The 18423-nt window shown below is 56.6% G+C and overlaps 1 protein-coding gene across 7 annotated transcripts; it reads right to left on the bottom strand.

The window, feature by feature from the left end:
• Window positions 1-612: 612 nt before the first annotated feature.
• TBKBP1 (TBK1 binding protein 1) lies at window positions 613-18067 on the bottom strand. 7 transcript variants are annotated; one of them, XR_005655110.1, is made up of 11 exons: window positions 16416-17359; window positions 15775-16034; window positions 15236-15358; window positions 14873-14977; window positions 13694-13874; window positions 12929-13104; window positions 12670-12731; window positions 4152-4270; window positions 3193-3920; window positions 1009-2168; window positions 613-913 (listed from the first exon to the last, which is right to left on the bottom strand). XR_005655110.1 is itself a non-coding variant. In XM_039873686.1 (11 exons), the coding sequence occupies exons 3-11, from the start codon at window positions 15997-15999 to the stop codon at window positions 2040-2042; spliced, it is 1848 nt and encodes a 615-aa protein (XP_039729620.1). In that variant the 5' UTR covers window positions 16000-16034; window positions 16416-16554; window positions 17939-18016; the 3' UTR covers window positions 613-2039. The 7 variants fall into 7 exon arrangements, 5 of the variants coding, with proteins under 5 accessions (XP_039729620.1, XP_039729622.1, XP_039729624.1 ...); XR_005655109.1 differs by having other exon boundaries at window positions 613-1726; window positions 1843-2168; XM_039873686.1 differs by adding an exon at window positions 17939-18016 and having other exon boundaries at window positions 613-2168; window positions 16416-16554.
• Window positions 18068-18423: the final 356 nt, after the last annotated feature.

Here is an 18423-nt window from a genome sequence, read left to right as displayed (position 1 = left end):
AAATGAAAGGCTTCCAGAGTTGATGCATAAGTACATCAGGCCCTTTCTGCAGAAAGAGGTCAGCCCTGGCTAGGGCAAGGGTCACGGGTTCATGACCTGGCTCTGACCTCCTGGGCCAGAGACTTCTGAGGCAGCGGCTGAGCCTGAAACCCAGCACCCCACCCCCTGCTCTGACCCATAAGGGCATGGAACACTGATGTTCTTCCTCTTTGAGGCCCCTGCCTGGTTCATGGCATACAGAAATCATCTGATGAAGAAACAGCTGCTACTGACAAATGAACACTCAGAGTTTCAGAACCTCTACCTGCCAGACCTGCAGGGAGGAAAAATTCAAAAGTCCCTGATACCCGTTCAGGGCTGGGGTGGCTGCTTTGTCATGAAGACACCCTCTGCTGCTCAGTATTTGTCCTAAATAAATTCCACATTACAAGTAATCTGTAGTCACTTGCATGCCCATATTTCCAGGATCATCTTGGAACATGGGTGCCCCAAGCATGCCCTACCTACCCAATGCCCAACCTCCCATGGTGGTGCATCCTTGAGACACAGTTTCCAAGACCTTCTGCTACTGAGAACTCTCCCCACCCCAGCCATGGAGGGCACAGACCTAGCGCAGATGGAACAGGTAAGTTTTATTTGGACTTTCAACTTGTTCAGAGAACTCAGGGGCCCCTACCTCCCCTTTCCAGTCTCCCTCCTCCATTTCCCCTCCCTGGGGGAAAGACTCAAGGTACAATACCATGCGTCTCTGGAGTCCTTGGCCCCTTCCCCACCTGACACACCCCTTCACTCCTCTGCACTGAGGAGGGGAAGGGTGTGAGGAGGTGGGGGGCCTGGAAGAGTTGGATCAGAATGGTACATGCACTGACAAGAGCATCCACTGCCACCTGCCCGGGGCTGAGACCTAGGAAGACTGGCAGTGGGGGAGTTGGATTCATCATGGGTGGCAGGCTCTTGCCATAGGAAGCTCCCCACCTCAGCCCCAGAGACCCCTGGTCTCCTGCTTACCCGTCCTTCTGAGGGTACAACTCTGAGGTAGATTTCACAGAGGGAATGTGGGTCGCTGGGGTGTGGGAAGGGGGTTAGCTCTTTTGAAGTTGATCTCCACAGCACCCTGGGCCCATCCTCAGGTTCTGGCCTGGGAAGCAGGGCTGATGACACCCACCCAGCTAACAGAGGCTGAGTCACACACAGGCTCCAGGGTACCTGTGGTGTCAGGGGCTCAAGTGGGGTAAGGGGTAGGGGGGATCTGCCTTAACAATCTGTGCCTTGGTGCTAGGGGCTCCAGGGGGAGGGCACGGGCCTGAAAGGCTGGCACAGATAGTCCCCAGGCCTGAGGGTCATAGTGCAGGGCCCCATAGGGCAACCTTTTTAGGTTGGATCCTTCCAGTCCTCCAGGGTCCCCCCTCTCCTCTCCCACCTTCCCTATTCCCCAGGGTGGGCAGAGGGGAAGAACAGGGCTGGCCTGCAGGGAATAGCAAAACACAAGATGTCTCTTTCCCTTAATGGGGGCCTATGCCATGAGCCCTGAGCTGGCCACAGGATGGAAGAACTGGCATCAGTGTTCAGGGCAGGCTCTGAGACCCCAAAAGGAGGTGTTCCCTGGGCAGAGCACAGCCTGAGAAAGATGGATATCTGGGAAGGGGGCTGGGGGAGCTCTTGGAGTTCTCTGATACCTTCCCCCCTCCCCCAGGCCCAAGCACTAGACATCTTCTTGGATCCAACCCTGTTTGAGAACAGAAAAGCAGAGGGAGAGGCTGGGTGGAGTACGTTCCTCCCTGTCCCAGCCCAGATCCCCACCTCCCAGCGGAAGTGAGGGAGTTGGGGAGAGCCTCGACTGACCTCCTGGGAAGAGCCAGGGCTGAGTGGTGCCTGGACCAGGGAAGATGGCACACATGTTGACTCGGTAGCTAGTGGAGGTATCTGGGGGTCGCAGGGGGCAGCGGCCCCCCACGAGATTCATGCAGCATTCAAAGTGAGTGAGTGAGTGGGGCTGATAGGAGAGGGCAGAGAAACAGCCATTGGGTGGGGGAGGCACCCTAGATCTTGCTGTTCTCCAGGTGGGAGTCAATGTGTTTGATGAGGGCATCATCCGGGTACCCGACAGGGAAACCCAGCTGGCAGAGGGGGCAGCTGCGAATGTCAGAGCCCACTGTCTCCATCAGCAGCTGTAGGGAGAGAGGGAAGTCACTGATGGTCTCCAACCCTCCCTCACCGTCCCCACAGCCCAGCCTGCCCTTTCCCTGGGACCCAGGACAGGGAGGGCTGCAACATGCAGAAGGGGTCTGGGCACCCTTTTTCCGCACCAGCTCCCACCAGTTCATCATCTATTCCCTGACCCAGGGCATAGGGTCCCTAGGAGGTATGTATTGAAGAGGTATGTATGCTCAGCCTGCCAGGACATCTGTGGTAATGAGGGAAGCCAAGACCCAGACAAGTACTCAGAGTGACTAAGACACTGCTGCCAGATAACTCAAAGCAATGGATAATCCCAAACAATGTACAAACCAAAAATAATTTTCTGTCTGGCTTTGGAATATATTTTGGTCCTTCCAGGTGACAAGGGTTGGATCTGACATTCAGGAAACTCATTATTTCAGTGAAATGATAGATCCCTGAGACAGGATTGTCTTCTAAGACAGACAAAAAAGAGCAAGGCCTCTGAGGCCTGACAGAGGGAACAGGATGAGCGGCAGGCCTGTCCCTGTGTCACCCAAGGCTCGCAGGGTCAGCATGGCCTTTATCACCAACATGAGAGTAGATGCCTACTACTGAGCGCCCCACTTAGGCCCTGTGCAGAGGGCGATAGGCTCATGGCCTCCCGCTTAAGAACCCTCTAATGGAATTAGATAATGTAATCATTGTCCTGATTGTGTAGATGAAAAAACTCAGGACCATATGGGATAGGTAACTTGTCCTAGGTCCCAATTACTAAATGTTGGAGTCTGGAATCAAAGCCAGGACTGTCAGTGAAGGCGGTACCCTTAACCACAAACCCTGAACAAGTTTTAGTGGTATAGACCCCAATCTATGCCAACGAAAGGCCCAAGGAGAGGGGGGTGAAGGACCTAGGCTACCTAAGCTCAAGGGAAGCAGGGATGGGGAGGTCAAAGGAAGGGCGCCCAGCCAATCAAGTATGAAGCGAGGGTGGAGCTGTCAGGTGTCTATCACCCACGCGGGTCTCCCACTCACGTTGATGGAGGGCCAGGACTGCGCGTGCTCGGCATGGGCATAGGCTGTAGCCGCGGGGGACTCCGGGATGGGGAAGCCGGCACAGAACGAGGCGCAGCGGATGGTGCCTGCCTCGGGGCTGGGCGGGCTTGGGGGCACGGCCCACTCCTCTTCTTCCGAGGGCTGCTTCTCGAAGCGCAAGCGGATGCCCTCGAAGGCGCGCCGCGGGCTGAGCGGCCTGCCGGGACCGTAGAGCTCGGCGGCGCCGTAGGCCCGCGGCTTGGGCAGCGTGGCCGCCTCGGCCTGCAGCCAGGGCGGTGAGGCGCCGGCGTAGCCCGCGCCCTCGGCCAGCTCCGAGTAGCTGCGCCGCCCCTGGAAGCCGGCCTTCGCGTGGTGGCTGGGCGGCTTGGCGTAGCCTCGCTCCGCCAGCGTCCTCTCCCCGGGAGGCAGGGGCGGCGGAGGCCGAGGCTGCGGGGCCGGGCAGGCGGGGGGCCCAGGGGAGCGGCGCTGTGGGCTGGGGGACTGGCACGGCGGCGGGGGCACCGGCGAGCGGCGCTGTGGGACGGGCGATGGGCAGGAGGGCGAGGCTGGCGAGCGGCGCTGCTGGGGCGAGGGGCACGGGGGCCCAGGGGAGCTGCCGGGGAATGAGACTGGCAAGGGGGCAAGGGGCGCCGCTCGGGTGGGCGGGGATGGTGAGGGGCACTGGGGGGCCGGGGAGTGGCGCTGCGACAGCGGTGAGTGCCTCTGGCCTGGAAGAGAAGCGGGACCAGGTCAGGGGACAGTGGTGAGGAGAGATGTCAGAAATGGGGAGCCAAAGGCTTGCCTGCGACCAAAACCCACCCACTCTCCCCTACCAACGCGAGTGAAAAAGGACCAGGCACAGGAAAAGAAGCAGAGGGTGGCCCCAGGATGCAGGATGGTAGCCATAGCTCCCCTCACCTCGGGGTGTGGCCTGGCCTCCCCTCCCTGCCCCATCTCACCACCACTCCGGGCCTGCTCCTGCAACAGAGTCCTCAAGATCCTCCCCTGCAGGGAACTCAGCTCCCTGAGCCGGCCCAGCTCCTCTGTCAGCTCCGTGTAAGCCAGCGCCAAATTCACTCTGAAAGATACCCCAGTCCCCTCAGGTCACAGCTTGACCCCAGCCTGCCCTGACCCTGAGGTCAGAGGGCAAGAAGCAGGGAAGAGGAGGGGGGATGTGGGTTTACTGTCACAACTGTGGAGCAAAAACTGGCTCTGCCCCAGCATCTGGCCCTCTCCTCCCCTCCAGGGCCCTGCAGTCCAAGTGCAGAAATCCTCTTGGGCTTTAAAGTCCAGGTTAAATGCCACCTCTTCCAGGGAGCCTCCTGCTGAAAAGTACCTGGGGCTATGGCAGAGGTTCCCGAACTATGGACTGGGGCTGGGGAACTCAGTGATTCCCAGGAGCCCCTGAATCCATATGTCACCGAGCACTGTCTGGCCTGAACACATCTTACACAGGTGTATGTGTGAATGTTTTTCTAATTTGTACAGTAGCTGTGATGAAGGAAAAAACAGATTCATCAAAAAGCTGCACTGAATTTATAGTAGCTTTTGTCAGTGTGAATTTTCTCAAAAAGCACATACTAGAAGTGAAAGCAAAATATGTGTGTTGGGGGCAGAGGGTCCACGAAGAACCCTCACTTTCATAGGCTGGGGACCAATGAAGAGCCCCTTTCCATAAATGAAGACGTGGCCTCCTGCCTTGGCAGAGATGCCAACTGATAAACTTGAACCCGAGTCTGTGCAGTTCTAGGTCCATTGCTCTTGCTTCTACCTCAAAGTTGCCCCTGACCTCCTTTCAGCCTTGCACCTCCCAGGAGCTCCAGGGAGCCCTTTAAGCAGAGATCTCTGTAAACAGCTGCTGTGCACCACACACTTCCAGGGGGCACCACTCACACTGAACACTTATCAAAGGTCGCCTTGTTCTGGAACTCCACTGGAAGTTCCTCGAAGGTGTGGATTTTATCACTGTATTTCCATTGCCAGCACCCTGTCCAGGGCCTGGTACCCAGCGGATGTTCAGTAAGTAAATAATGAACTGAGCCTCTCTATGCATTTTTCTTTCTTCTTCTCTTTCTTCCTCCACTTCCTGCTCAGATCTTCTGGGCATCCACCTTCACAGAGCTGGAACAGACTGAGCTTGGCAAAGACTTCGCCTACTTCCTTTCCCTTTGGGTCACTTTGAACCAGAACCTCTGAAGATTATCACTCTCAGCACTGTACCGCCCCTCTCTTTCCCCCTGGCCTACGCACCTCCAGGGAGCCCTTCCCGACCTCACGTGAGGCTCTGCTGTGGCCTTGGGTCACGGCCTTTACCTCTGTTCTGGGCTTGAACAGAGCCTGGGAAGCAGAGGTTTTGGTTTTCTTGGATCCAAGTCCAAAAGGAACTCTGGAATTTTGTGGAAATTGAAGCTGGAAGGAAGTGGCACTCCAAGGCTCAGCCACTCCAGGTGGATCTCTTCTCAGAGGAGGCCCTTTAGCTCCAGGAGCTGTAGGGCCCTGGGCAGGAATGAGGTGGTAGGTTCTCCAGACCCTGAGGGCCCTGCCTCCATCCCATAATAAGAGACATGTGAGAGAGGATGTGTGTGGATGGGAGGGAGTGAAGGTAGGTGTGAGGCCAGTATGACGAGTGCGAGGAACATCATCCAGTTGTGTGTGTGTGTGTGTGTGTGTGTGTGTGTATGTGTATGTGTGTGTGTGACCCCAGAGGAGAGGAGGGGAAGTCATGAGGTTAGGGCTTCAGAAGGCAGGAAAAGCCGAGGTACTGAGGGTAGATAATGACTGAGCTCCCTCGCTCTCACTCTCCACTCTCTGGTTGTCTCTCTCTCAGTGGTCCTGGGGCAGAGCGGGGCGGTGGGTGAGACAACAGCCTCTCCCACAGCAAAACTATTTTTAACCCATTTGGGCCAAAGCCAAATTACTGCAAACAGGCTAGGATTCTGGAGGACAAGCCTACTTCTTAGGTGGGGAAGAGTGCTCACTATCTGATGGTGGGCAGGGATGGACAGGAGCAGAGAGGAAGGAATCCTTTTGCGAACTGTTGCTGAGGTGCTACAGCCCTCAGTCCCCTCACATCTCAGTCTTTGTGTTTGCAAACTGTGTCCTGTGTCCCCCAACCCTGATCTCATGGGCCTATTGGAAAAAATGCCATCTCCCCCATCAGACTGGAAAGTCCAGTCTGTGTATCCCATGTTAAACTGGGGACTCCCCAACAGAAGGCTTCCCGCTTCAGACCTGGGGTAAACTGAGGGCTGTTTCGCCCATCAGACTGGAAGCTTTCGGAGGATCATACTAACCCCTCAGTGGTGAAGGTGGAGAGGTTCTGGGCAGGACAACGATATAGAGTGTCCTCTAACCAAGCAGCCACAGTTTCTCTCCCCATCCATCCACAGTTACTGCTGTATCTCAGGTGACAGATACAGGTCGTCGCCTTCACACCCCGCCTTGGAGATCTCACCTGCCACACTCAGTTCCCAGGCCCCTATCTCTCCCCTGCTTGCCCTCCTCCCCTTGTCAGGAGCTAGCCCAGTTTCCACCACCCAGCTCCTGGCACCCTCCTCACAGCAAAACAGACAGGCAAGAAATGGAAGGAAGGGGCTACTGGCCCACAGTGTCCAGCCCCTCGCAGCTCTGACCTGGTTGCCTGGGGCAGGCGAGGACTGTTCTCCTGGAACCACAGGCCACTTTCGCAGAGACCTCGAGACTGGTCAAGGTGGCAGGACCTGACCTCTTGATGCCTATGGCTCTTTGAGACTTCCCCCTTCATCGGGCATCTCTCCCTGCCTCAACAAGCACAGGCCCAGGTTGTGAAATACACTAATGACCTGAATGACTCACATTAGAAAACACTGCCAATTCAGTGGAAAAAAATCTCAACTTCACAACACAACCAAGAGCTGCACATGTGCACCTGAATGAATGCACGTTCCACTTCCTGGCTTCCTGGCCCACACCTGAATGCTATTTTCCACCATTGCGACTGTCCAGGAAGGATAGGTCAGGTGAACGGCAGCAGATGGCTGCATTTGGGTGCTTCTTCATTGCTTAAATTATGGGGGAAAGTTCTGAGTCCCAGAACCTGGGAGGAACCCAAGGAGAAAAGGATCACAGATAATCTGTATGACTGCTTATCACAGGCCAGGCATTGTACTAAGAACTTGACTTAATCTTCACAACAACCCTACACTGTTGTCACTTTTATTTCTATTTTACAGAGGAGAAAACTGAGGCTTCCAGAGATTAAGCACTTGACCAAAGTTATAAAGCCTAGTGGTAATGGAATTGCTGGAACTCTGACCTCCTGGATTCCAAAGTCCAGGCTGCTGACCACTAAGTTATATCCTACCTTCCAAAAGCATTAGGAGAGGGAGGAAAGGGAGAGATGGGAAGGCAGCAGAAGGAAAAGATGAGGAGGAGAAAGAGGCTGGACAACTCTAAAGTGGCCTGGGAGCCCTGAGCACCACCACCCCTGCCCTGGGAGGGGAGAGGAAGGTGCCAGACATATGTGGAAGTGGAAGATCAGGGCTAGTAAGAGGCTGCTTCAAGGTCACACAGCAGGGATTCAAACATGCTCTTGGCACCTCAGCCTGCTGAGCTGGCACCTTCAGAGGAGCCAGAGTGCAAATGGCAGAGTTGGCAAGAAGGTGGACACCTTCCGCTGGAAATCTTTCCACCCTTCATTGACTTATCCTTTCATTCATTCTTTCCACAAGTAATTCTGGGATCTCCAAACTTGATCTGGAAATAATAATCTTCACTGTTGTTGATACAGGTACTGAGATGAGAAAGGGTAGAGACCTCTATAAAAGGTCTCTTTCTGCCCCAAACCAGCTGGGAGACACATGAGCTTCCAAGTGCAGAGAGACTTCCCCAGGGAAGTTCACTGGGTGCCTGAGCTGCACTGACGCCACAGTGAGGATGCCTCAGAGTTGGAATCCAGGCCAGATTTGAGTCATAGATTAGAATTAGGGATGGGCGTGAGGTCAAGATTAAGGCTGGGGTCAGGGTCAAATTAGGGCCGGGGCTGAGAGTTCATTTTCCATTGTGGTCATTTTGAGTAGGGGTCAGGATGAAGGATAGGGTTAGTCAGGGATGGGATCAGTTTCAGGGTTAGGACTGCGATCAGGGTCAGAGCTGGCCATGGGGTCACAATCAGCAGCTGTCTCAGAATCAGGAGGAAAACAGAAATCCAGCATTCTCAGTCCTTCCATCCTTACCCATAGCTGCCCTCAGCTGCCCCCTGCCACCTCACCCCTGTGGGTAAATTTAGGGACCAAACTTTCCACTATACATAGGCACACCCAGCATCAGGCTTCCAGTCCGACCCTTGGGGAGGGGACCACAGGCACCAGGCCGTGGAGCGGACTTGAGGTTGCGGGCCAGGGGGAGGAGGAAGTTGCTTTGCAACAACCCAGTGCTCCACCACTTCCTTTCAGGCGCCTTGAGCCCCTTCACGCTCCTCGACCAGCTATGACTTGTGGTCCACAGAGCCTGGCTCTTCATGGCAGCCCTGCCATGCTTCCAGCACAGCCAGAAGTTCACTGTGTCTACACAGCCTCCCCTATGCTGTCAAACTTAGCAGCCCACAGAGAGGCTGGTAACCAGAGTCCTTGTTTAGGTGGGGGCGCCACACATCCCAATTTGCCCAGCACTGTCCTGATTCAGACTAGTTGTCCCAGCATAATTATTAATAATGCCCCCTTTCACTTTCAAAAGTGATGGGGTTTGATCAACAAATGATCTGGTCACCCTCCTATAAGGGCTTTCGACCTGAGAAAGAACCTGAACTGGAAAAACACCACACAGGTACTCTCAGCTCATGTGCTCAGGACCTGCTTGGTATCTGTACTTCTTTGGTTACTGAACTTCTTTGTACCTCAGTTGGCTCAGCTGTAAAAGAGGACAATACCTTCACGATGTTTTTTTTATGAGAATTAAATGAGATTTTGTCGGTAAATTACCTCGCATAGTGTCTGGCATGGATGAAGAACCAAGGGAGTGCCCAGGGGATGGGTGGAGATGGGGAAACTGTTTTGACTCTTTTTTTTGGAGATACCGGCTCAGTGACTCTCATTGAAGAATGAGAGGAGGATGTGGAGTTTCCCATGTAGGGAGAGAGCGTGGGTAAAAGCTACTCTCTGCCTCTGCAGGGAAAGGGCCAGAGACACCAGTTCAAAGCCCACCAATCCCTCAGACCACAATGAGGTGGGAGTGGTGGCCCCAACTTCAGAACCCTTCCCCACTGGTGGGGAGCCCCCAAGGCTGCAAGTACTCAGGGGTTAATTCCTGTGAGGGTTGCCAGGTGCCCTGGCTGAAGGAGACTTGAAAGAAAGGAAGTAGGGAGGGTGAGAAGCGTGAAGGGGGAGGCCCTGGGCCTGCTGCTTCTGGGGCATGAGGCTAAGCTCAGGGTACATGGGGGTCTCCGACTTCCGTCCTGACCCACCCCACACTGCCCTTGACCTCTGTGCAGAGTTTCCATCCTCTCTCTCGGAGTTCACACTTCTCCCCCACCACTAACCGCAGCCCACGCAGAGGCTTGTGGGCGGAGAGAGGGGTATGGGGGGTGGGCGGAAAAGGGCTCAGGCTGCAGCGCTGAGCCCCCCACGTAGGGAAAAAAGAAAGACCTATAGTTTTCCTCCTCATCAGTCAAACTGAGCCCCATGACTTCTCACGGTGGACCCCTCACGGATCAGCCTCCTCCTCACTGGGCCCTCATTCCCCTCACTGAGCCCCGGCCTACCTAAAGGAGCCCCCTCTCCGCAATTTCCCTTCCACCCTCAGAACTGGTCACACTCTCAGAAAGGCCTATGACTCTAGCTGGGCCCAGAGGGGAGGGGGCCGTGGGTTCTGCACCTCCTATCTCAGCTGGGACCCTCCTGGGGTCCTTACCTCCCAGTGTATCTTCAGGAGCAGGGTGGTCTCCACTCCCACCTCCTTCCTCATCACTGCCTGTGGTCCCTAAGTGATCCCCAGAGGCTCTTCCTCTGGGGACTTTGTCCCCCTGGACACTGGCTATCAGGTGCTGGGCTAACCAAACGGCAGGGAGATCTTGCCCAGATGTCAGACCTAGAGGGTGGCAGTCTCGTCTGGTCTAGTCCCCTTTGCAGAGGAACAGTGATGACCAGAGCTTGTGGGCCAGGGGCTGGAATGGTAGGGACCGGGAAACCTTCGGGCTGGGATTGCCTCTCAGGCCTGCCCGCTTCAGGATGAGAAGGACCTGTGGAGGAGAATTAATAGAGGCAAGAGCAGTATTGGGGGCGGGGGGGGGGTGCTATCTTAATAGTCAGGACTCCCGCAATACAACAGGCTGCCCTGGAGGTGTCCAAGATGAGAATGGGGAAGAACCTTGTGGGGACACAGAAGTTTCCCCCATAAGAGTCGACCAAACTCCGGAATTTCCATGATGCTCTCTTTAGCTTTCGAAACCCCACCTGAATAATCCAGCCCCTGAATTCCTCTCCTAGGTAAACATGCATGTGAAATTCCCACTAGCCCGGAGGGTCAGGCAGAAGTAGAAGGAAGAGGAGGGGCGGGCGGGGGAAAGTGAGCTGACAGCAGGTGACTGAGGCCTCCTCAGGTGGGAGGACAGGGGAGGGAGCACCCGGGAAGCTGCCTATTACTAAAAGGAGCTGAGTTTATAAGAAAATAAAACTACCGGGGGAGTGAAGACTTCCTCTGAGAATTAACTCTTGCCAAGCCGGGGCTATCCAGAGATGCTGGGCCTCGAAGGAAATGTGAGGCTGGGCAGGTAGGGCCTGGCTGACTCCAGGGCAGAGGTCCAGGAGCCCCTCAGGCAGAACCTGAACCACTGGGACAAGGGGAAGAGCAAGGAGGTTAAGGGAGGTAAGATGGCTCAGGCTAGCTCCAGAGCACAGTCCAGCTCCCTCTGGCCAAAGGGACTGGTGGGACAGGTACCTTGGGGTGGGAAGGGACGAGGCTGTTCTGGCCAGAATACCAGAATGGAGGATCCGACCTCCAAAAGCACCTTATGGGAGGGCTTCTATTTCACTCACGCATGCACAGCCTTGGCCCCTGGGATCTGCCATCCCTCCTCTGCCCTCACCCCTGTCACCTTCCTCTCACATCTCTCAGCAATGACTGACCTCTGAGCCCCTGAAGGAAACCTGAGGCCAGAGAGGGAAAGTCATTAAAGCGAAGCCACTCAGCAGCCCAGCAGCCCTGGATTCGAAGCCTGGCTGTTCAGGCCCCTGCTCTGCCACGAAAGTTCTCCCTTAGGGTTCAACAAACCAGGGGAATCTTCACCGCTGGTCTTCTAAGAGCAGTTGGACTCAGTGACCCATAAAAGGCCCTGCGGTGTGACTTTTGGGGCAAGCTAAGATTCTAGAATGTGTGTGTGTGTATGTTCCGGGTCTGGGCACACGGGCAAGGATGGGCTCTGAGACCCGGCCACAAGCTAGGGCGGACCCTCTCCACAGAGGCCCCCAACGCCCCATAGCAGACTAGCTAAGGGGTACCACCCACCAGTCCCACAAACTGGGTTCTCACCCCCCAGCTATCACAGCTCCACCCAGGCCCTCACCCCAGGGTGCAGAGGGAGGTGAGGGGTATCTCCAACTGGCCAGAAGCTGGGAGGAAAGTGAGGAGGAAGCCTGCTAGGGGAGGACCCCTGGGGTGTTATAGCTAGGTATGCCGTGTGATTGGGGGTGAATTCCTGCCCCTCTCTGGGCCTCAGTCTTCCTCTCCAATGAAAGTAGGGAGCATGTGCCACATACCTCATCTCCGGCGAGAGGAGTTAAGTGGAAGGAGATTTGCATTCTATTTCTCAGAAAGTGGGAGAGGATGAGTTGGGTGCAGATGTGAAAGGCATCAGGCTCTCTGCTGCCAGGCTGCCGCTCCTCTCCCTTGCCACTCAGTACTGCCCCAGAAGCCCTTACCGTTAGGCTCCCCACTGACACAGCCCCCTCTCTACTTCCTGCTGCCCTTCTTTCCTGGCAGGATTCCAAAGGGACACCCCAGCAGAGTATGCTCTAATTCCCCTCAAGCAAGCTCTTCCAACCCTAAGCTTCAACTTTCTCCTGAGATAGAAGATGAGGTACCACAAATACTGAAAGAGATCATCTCCTTCCTCCGTGTCAGAGAGGGAAGGGTTAACCCAAGTGGCTGGGCCTTGTTATTGGGACAGAAAACGCAGCCCCAGAGAGGCCCAAAAACTCACTAGGAGACACAGAACACAGCAGCAAAACCACTGCGGAAGCTTCTCTCAACCCCTGACATCTTGAGAAGACACAGGCTTGGGTTCCAGAGGAAAGTAAACGGAACCTCCCCGAACCTGAGCACCCTAGAACCTCACTCCTTCCTGTGAAAGATGCAGAGCCACACAAGCAACCCAAACCCCACAGCCCTGCCAGCTTGGAAGAGAGGTCCCCCAAACAATGCCGAAGGGGAGAAGTCAACTAAATGGGGGACCTGGGAAATGCCACCCCCGGGTTGTAGAGGTCAAGGATTACAGACATGACTTACTGATCATCTCCAACTCTTTTCACCCACGCCATGTCCCGCTCCGACTGGTTGGAGGCCAGATCCTAAGGGGGAAGATTGACAGGTCAAATGCCAACCTTGCCTTGCCTAGACTCCGCTTCTCTACTATTCCCAGGGCTGGTTTGTAACCAGTGAGGAAGTCCAGAACCTCTAAAGACTGTTTCCAGCAGCCCCTAGACTTTTGTGGAGCTCTGGAGGTGCCAGAGCAGGGGCCTGGGGTCAGTGCCCCACTGCCATTTACCTGGGCCCGGGTCTCCTGCAGCTGCTTAAGCTCCTCCTGTAGCCGCTCACACTCAGCCTGGAGCTGCTCCTCCCGAAGCTGAGCCCCCCGCGCCTCTCCCTGGGCAGCCTCCAGAGCCTCTTCCAGGCGCCTCCGCTCTAGCTCACTCACACTCGGCGTGGGGCCTGGCCAGCCTGCTAGCAGGGGAGAGAACAGTGTCAGGCTGGGTCCAGCTGCTGGGCACCCTCCACTGACTCCCTGATCAGCACAAAGTGCAAGAGGTGAGGCCTGCAGCATGAGGGATCCAAGAGAGACAGCTACCCCAGGATGAGAGATACCTCTACTGAGGGCAATGAGGAAGGAGGGGCTGAGCTGCTTTTTCTAATCCACTTGGAGGCCAGGGAAAAAATAAGATGGCCTCTTGAAGGGTTTCATAGGCCAGATTCAAGTATCAGAGCATCCCCAGGGGCCTCTCCTAAATCACAACCTAAGACAGGCAGGGGGACACTGGGTGGGGGTGCCCTCTGCTGACATCTATAGGAATTGCATGAGGGATGAGGGAGTTGAGAGGGAGATATATATATGTCCGTGGCAGAAATTGGGGTAATGGTGCATGAAGTGAGGGAAGAGGTGGCAAGGAGGGATGGGTGATTATGGGGGGAATTTAAGGCATTATAATGGGGTGTTGACCACCTGAGAAGCTGGAGGTGTCTAATGGTGTTGAAATGGGGGTTGGTTTGGTTTGGGGAATTGGGGTAGGGAAACCAGGGATCATTGAGATCTCACCGTGACTCAAGCTAGATCCCCCTCTCAGAGCCAAGTAGTGCAGGTCCAGATCAGTGCAGGGCGGGGCAGGGGCAGGCGGGGGGCTCAGGCTGGAGAAGGCTGCATCCCGGAGGCCCTGTTGCTGCCGCAGCTGCTGCTCCAAACCACAGATCTGCCGCAGGTGGGTCTCCACCAGGGCCCGCTGAGGAGGGAGACAAAGAGGTGAGGGTCTGCACAGGGCCAGAGTGTCCCCCTGGACCCCCAAATCCAGGACTTCACCATGTCTGGATAGCCATCACCCCCAAACTGAGCACAGGCATCCCACCTCTACCCTCCAAGTGGCCATGAGTGCAAGGTCTCCTCTCTCAGCAACTGATGTTTCCGGCTACTGCCCCTAGCAAGGTATAAGTTAATGCTTCTTCCACATCACTAACACACAGGGACACCTATAAGAACACTTGGCCCCCTGTCCAGATACTGCTACCTCCTCAGGACCATAGTAACTTCCATTTGCATATGTGACAACCACTCTGGTTTCATCTACCTCATCTATAACATGGGGATAACCATGCCTACCACTTAGGTTTGTTATGAGGATGCAAATGAGTAACTTTAACCAAAGACATAAGTGTTTATGATTATTAAAGCAAAGCATTTTTACATGAATGCACACAATAGCTCAACAAGGTTGTTTATTTGCTCCACTTTTCAGAGGCAGGACAGAGGCTAAATGCCGTAAGTAACAGCTAAGAGTCAGCAGAGACCATGTCTCCTGATTCGGACTCCTGCCCACTCGCTCACATGTATGGCCATGTCCTGACCCAGAATCACACACATGCCAAGATCCATCCCAGCAGCCACAGACACTTCTGGTCACCTCTGCCTTCACCTACACAGCCTTCCAAGCACGGTACCATAGGCAGAGGGTTGACCCAGCAGGAGACCCAAACATACACTCAGAGACACAATGTTCTACAAGATCACTCACACAGTCACCTCCTGTCACTGCATGGTCACTGCATGGCCAAGATGTACACAGTAACTCACAACCTGGACGACACACAGAGCCCCACTCGCAAGGCCAAAGAGACACACACGAACATGGCAGGGTGCACATCACAAGCACATACACACACGGAATGGCATGCAATCACACAACCAGGGTCATACCCTCCAGCACCCCAGCTCCCTGGGCCTCACCATCTCCCCCAGCTCTGTCTCCAGGTCGCTCTTTTCCACACAGAGTTTCTCATAAGCCTGGATCATCTCCCCGAGCTGTTCTTCCTGCTCCTTATTCTTCTGTAACTGGATGGGACCCAGAGGGGTGGGATGCATGACAGTCAGGCCCATCTTTGACTTGGAGCTGAGTAGCTCCCTGTGCCTCCCAATCCCACCCTCAGCACCCACTGAAGGGGCAGGAGGAGCTGCAGCTGGCTCTAGGGAGGACCACAGCCATCTCTGATCAAGGGAACAGAAGGCCAGAGGCTGGGGAGTGGGGATAGTGTCAGAGACTGATTGGAGCAATGAGCTCAGGGAAGGCTAGAAGGCCTGCAAGGGACTTACCTCATGCTGGAACTGGTTGAGCCGTTGCTGCAGGCTGACCTTCTCCACCTCTAACAGGGAGCCATCCTTGATTTCATACAGAGAGAAGCTGTGCTCTTCTCCAAAGTCATTGATCAGTGGGTACTGCGGGTGGGGCAGGCCCTCAGGAGAGCTGGTGCCCAGCTTCCTGCCCAGGCTTCAGCCTCGCTGTGCCCCCACCTCACAACCTGCCTCAGAGTCCTTGCTTCTCCCTCCCCTCTCCAGTGGGATCTGTACATCCCAATTCTCATGCGCCTGTAGGCGGCACCCACTAACCAGATCTCTTTTAGATCTAAGGTCTCACCACTCCAAAGCAGATCCCTCCTGATCCTTTCCTAATTGGCACTGGGCTCTCTGGAGTTCCCATCCAGAGGAGCCACATCCCTCATGGGCAACCCTCGAGTTCCAAGAATCTGTACCCTGATTCCTCTTTTGGATCCTCAGTTCTTGTCACTCAACAGCCCTCCCCAGCTTTCCCCCCCGGCCCCATAACCAGATCCCTTTCATCTCTAAGTTCTGACCTTGATCTCATAGACTTTGAGGCGGCGGCGGAGGGTGGCATTCTCCCTCTCCAGGCCCCCTAGCCGCTCCTTTATGTCTCCATAGGCCGTGATGAGGGCAAAGTGGGAGGCAGAGCACATGTCTCCCCCAAGTGAGGGGTCTCCAGGGGCATCCAGCCACACCTCACTGGGCCCCAAGGCCTCCTGGGTCAGGATGCTGATGTCATCCTCAAACATGGACTCCATGGTAAGGGCCTGGGCTTCGGCCCCCACTGGGCCACCTGGGAGAGCACAAGCAATAGTGGAAAGGGCAGCCTAAACCTTGTCCCTGATACCCCTTCGTCTGGCCCAAGGAGCCTGTGAGCAGCTAAGATGCAGCCTGGTCGTGCCCCATCTCCCACAGTCCCCTCCAGACTACCAAGCCCTATTTTCTCTTCTCTGTGACCTGGAGGGAAGGGGATGAAACCAGGTAAAATTTGGGCGTGGGGGCGACAAGCAGGGACAAATAAACCAGGCTAGCAGCAAGGGAGGGCTCCTTCTGGAACCCAGGGAGACCAGTGGACAGGAAGAGAGTTGCCTTCCCAGCATAGGGCCCAGACAGGGGTCTGCCTTGACTCATCCCTCAGCCCCATTTCCACCCCAGGCCTCACTTCCCCAAATACCTCTCTGCCAAGCTCCTCATCCCAGGCTTCTGGCACCCCTGGCTCTTCCCTAAGGAAGGCGAAGTGCTTCTGGGAGGGTCAGCCCCACCACTGTCAGCATGTCCTCTGCTGGGCCCCCGCCCAACTTCCTAGCTTCCTCCTGCAGGATCCCAGAGTTCAGGAACAGGAAATGCCTCCCCCACTCACACCCAGGCTGTGGCAACCCTCCAGGCCTTCCTCACCCCTGACCTGGGACCCACAGGAAGTCCTCCCTGAGTGTCAGAGGATACACAGAGGGGAAGGGGGCTCTCTGAGAGAGGACTAGGGCCCAGGTGAAAAGGGCCAACAAAGAATTCCCTAGATGGCCCTGTGGGCTCCCCACAGGGAAATTGGGCAGCCCTGGGAGGGGACTGGAATGACTCAGGGCTCCCAAAAGAGTAAGCTAGGCAAGGGGGTGCCTGTGTACTTCTGGCCCTGTTTATGAATGTCTGTGGTTGGCATATGTGGGTGTGTGTGTGTGTATGTGTGTGTCTGTGAATGAGTGTAGGTGTGTCACAGTCAATGAGTGCCTTCGCGGGGCTGCGGGTGGGAGTCGGGATGGAGTTGGGAAGTGGCCGTGTTTGTATGTGCGCGTGTGTGCACGCGTGCGTGAGCGTGTGTGAAGGGTGGGCACGTTCAGGGCCGTGTGTCACGTGAGGCACTATGGGAATGTCCGAGGTGTGCGCGAGCGCGCGTCGGAGCCCGTGAGCGCGTAGGACAGGGGGCTCCTGAGGTGTGAGTTGAGATAGTAGGGTCCGCGACCTCCCAAAGCTGGGCGGCGGAGCCTGTGGTGAAGCCGGCGCAGACCCAGCCCCCGCGCACCCCCCACGCTGCTTCCCCTATTAAGTGCCAGGGAAACGCGTGTGACCAGGTCTGAGTAAGGAGTGTGTGCGCGTGTTTGTAGGGATGGCCCCACCTTTAACTCCTTCCTCCCCAGGCCCATCCCCCCCCCAACTCCGCTTGCCGGCGCTCACCACACACCCGCCCACCGGACCCCTGCCCACCACCTCGGGCCCAACTCCACAAGCGGGATTCTGTCCCCTGGGGCACCTCGACAACTGTTTCCTTCCGTTTTCCCCCCTCTGCCCAGCAGCCCCGGGTGAGCGCCACAGAAGGTGGATGGGGAGGGGGGGTGCCTCCTCGGGCCAGGGCCCCTTCTGCGGCTCCTTTAAGAGCCGCCCTTTAAACCCCTTCAGCTCCGCCGACAAAAATTATCGCCCCTCCCATCTCGGGGGCTGAGACCACTCAGCCCCCTTCCCCGCTGCTGGCCGGGCCCGGAGTCCGTCATCCCCGGGCCAGGGTAGGGGCTCCAGTGGCGGTGCGGCCTGAGGAGCGGCGGAGCAGGGCGAAACGGGGGGTATGCGGGCGGCCGACGTCGGACCCTTCCCCTCCCGGCTATCCTGGGCCAACTGCTGGCCAACCTCCTCCCATCCCCCTCCTGCGACCCCCGGGGGCCGACCTCCGGCGCCGCTCCCCTCCCCCGCCCAGCCCCGCCGGGGACTCACAGCTGCCGCCGGTTCCTGCTTGTAATCGCAGCTTACCCCCTCCGCCTTCTCCCTCCCCAGGACGGGCACCGGTGCCCCACCCCCCTGGCGCTCTGCTCTCGCCTGTCGCCGCCGCCGGGTCTCTCCCACCCCCCACCCCCCCCAGCCCCCTCGTCCCTCCTCCCGCCCCGCTCCTCCTCCGCCGCCGCCTCCTCCTCCTCCCCGGCTGCTCTGGGTTTCTCCAGCTGGGGAGGCGCCCCGGACCCTGCCTAAGCCCCGCGCGTTACGGCCAGGCCTGGCAGCGCGCCCGGCGCCCACCGGCTCCCTGCCGCGCCGGCCAGCGCTCGGCGCCCCCTCCCTGACGCCTCCCTAACGCGGTGTGGCTTTGCGTGGGGCGGTGTGTGTTGGGGGCGTCTGCGGACCGCGCCAGGGCTCAGGTGTTGCTTTGATTTTTGTTTTGGACTGTATATTTTGGGGGAAAGTGAGCGTATTTTTTTATTATTATT

Source organism: Pteropus medius, unplaced genomic scaffold (assembly GCF_902729225.1).
Source record: "Pteropus medius unplaced genomic scaffold, Ma_sr-lr_union100, whole genome shotgun sequence".
Classification (NCBI taxonomy): Eukaryota; Metazoa; Chordata; class Mammalia; order Chiroptera; family Pteropodidae; genus Pteropus; species Pteropus medius.
Note: the sequence above shows the minus strand (reverse complement) of the source record. Positions and strands in the feature narration are given on the sequence as shown.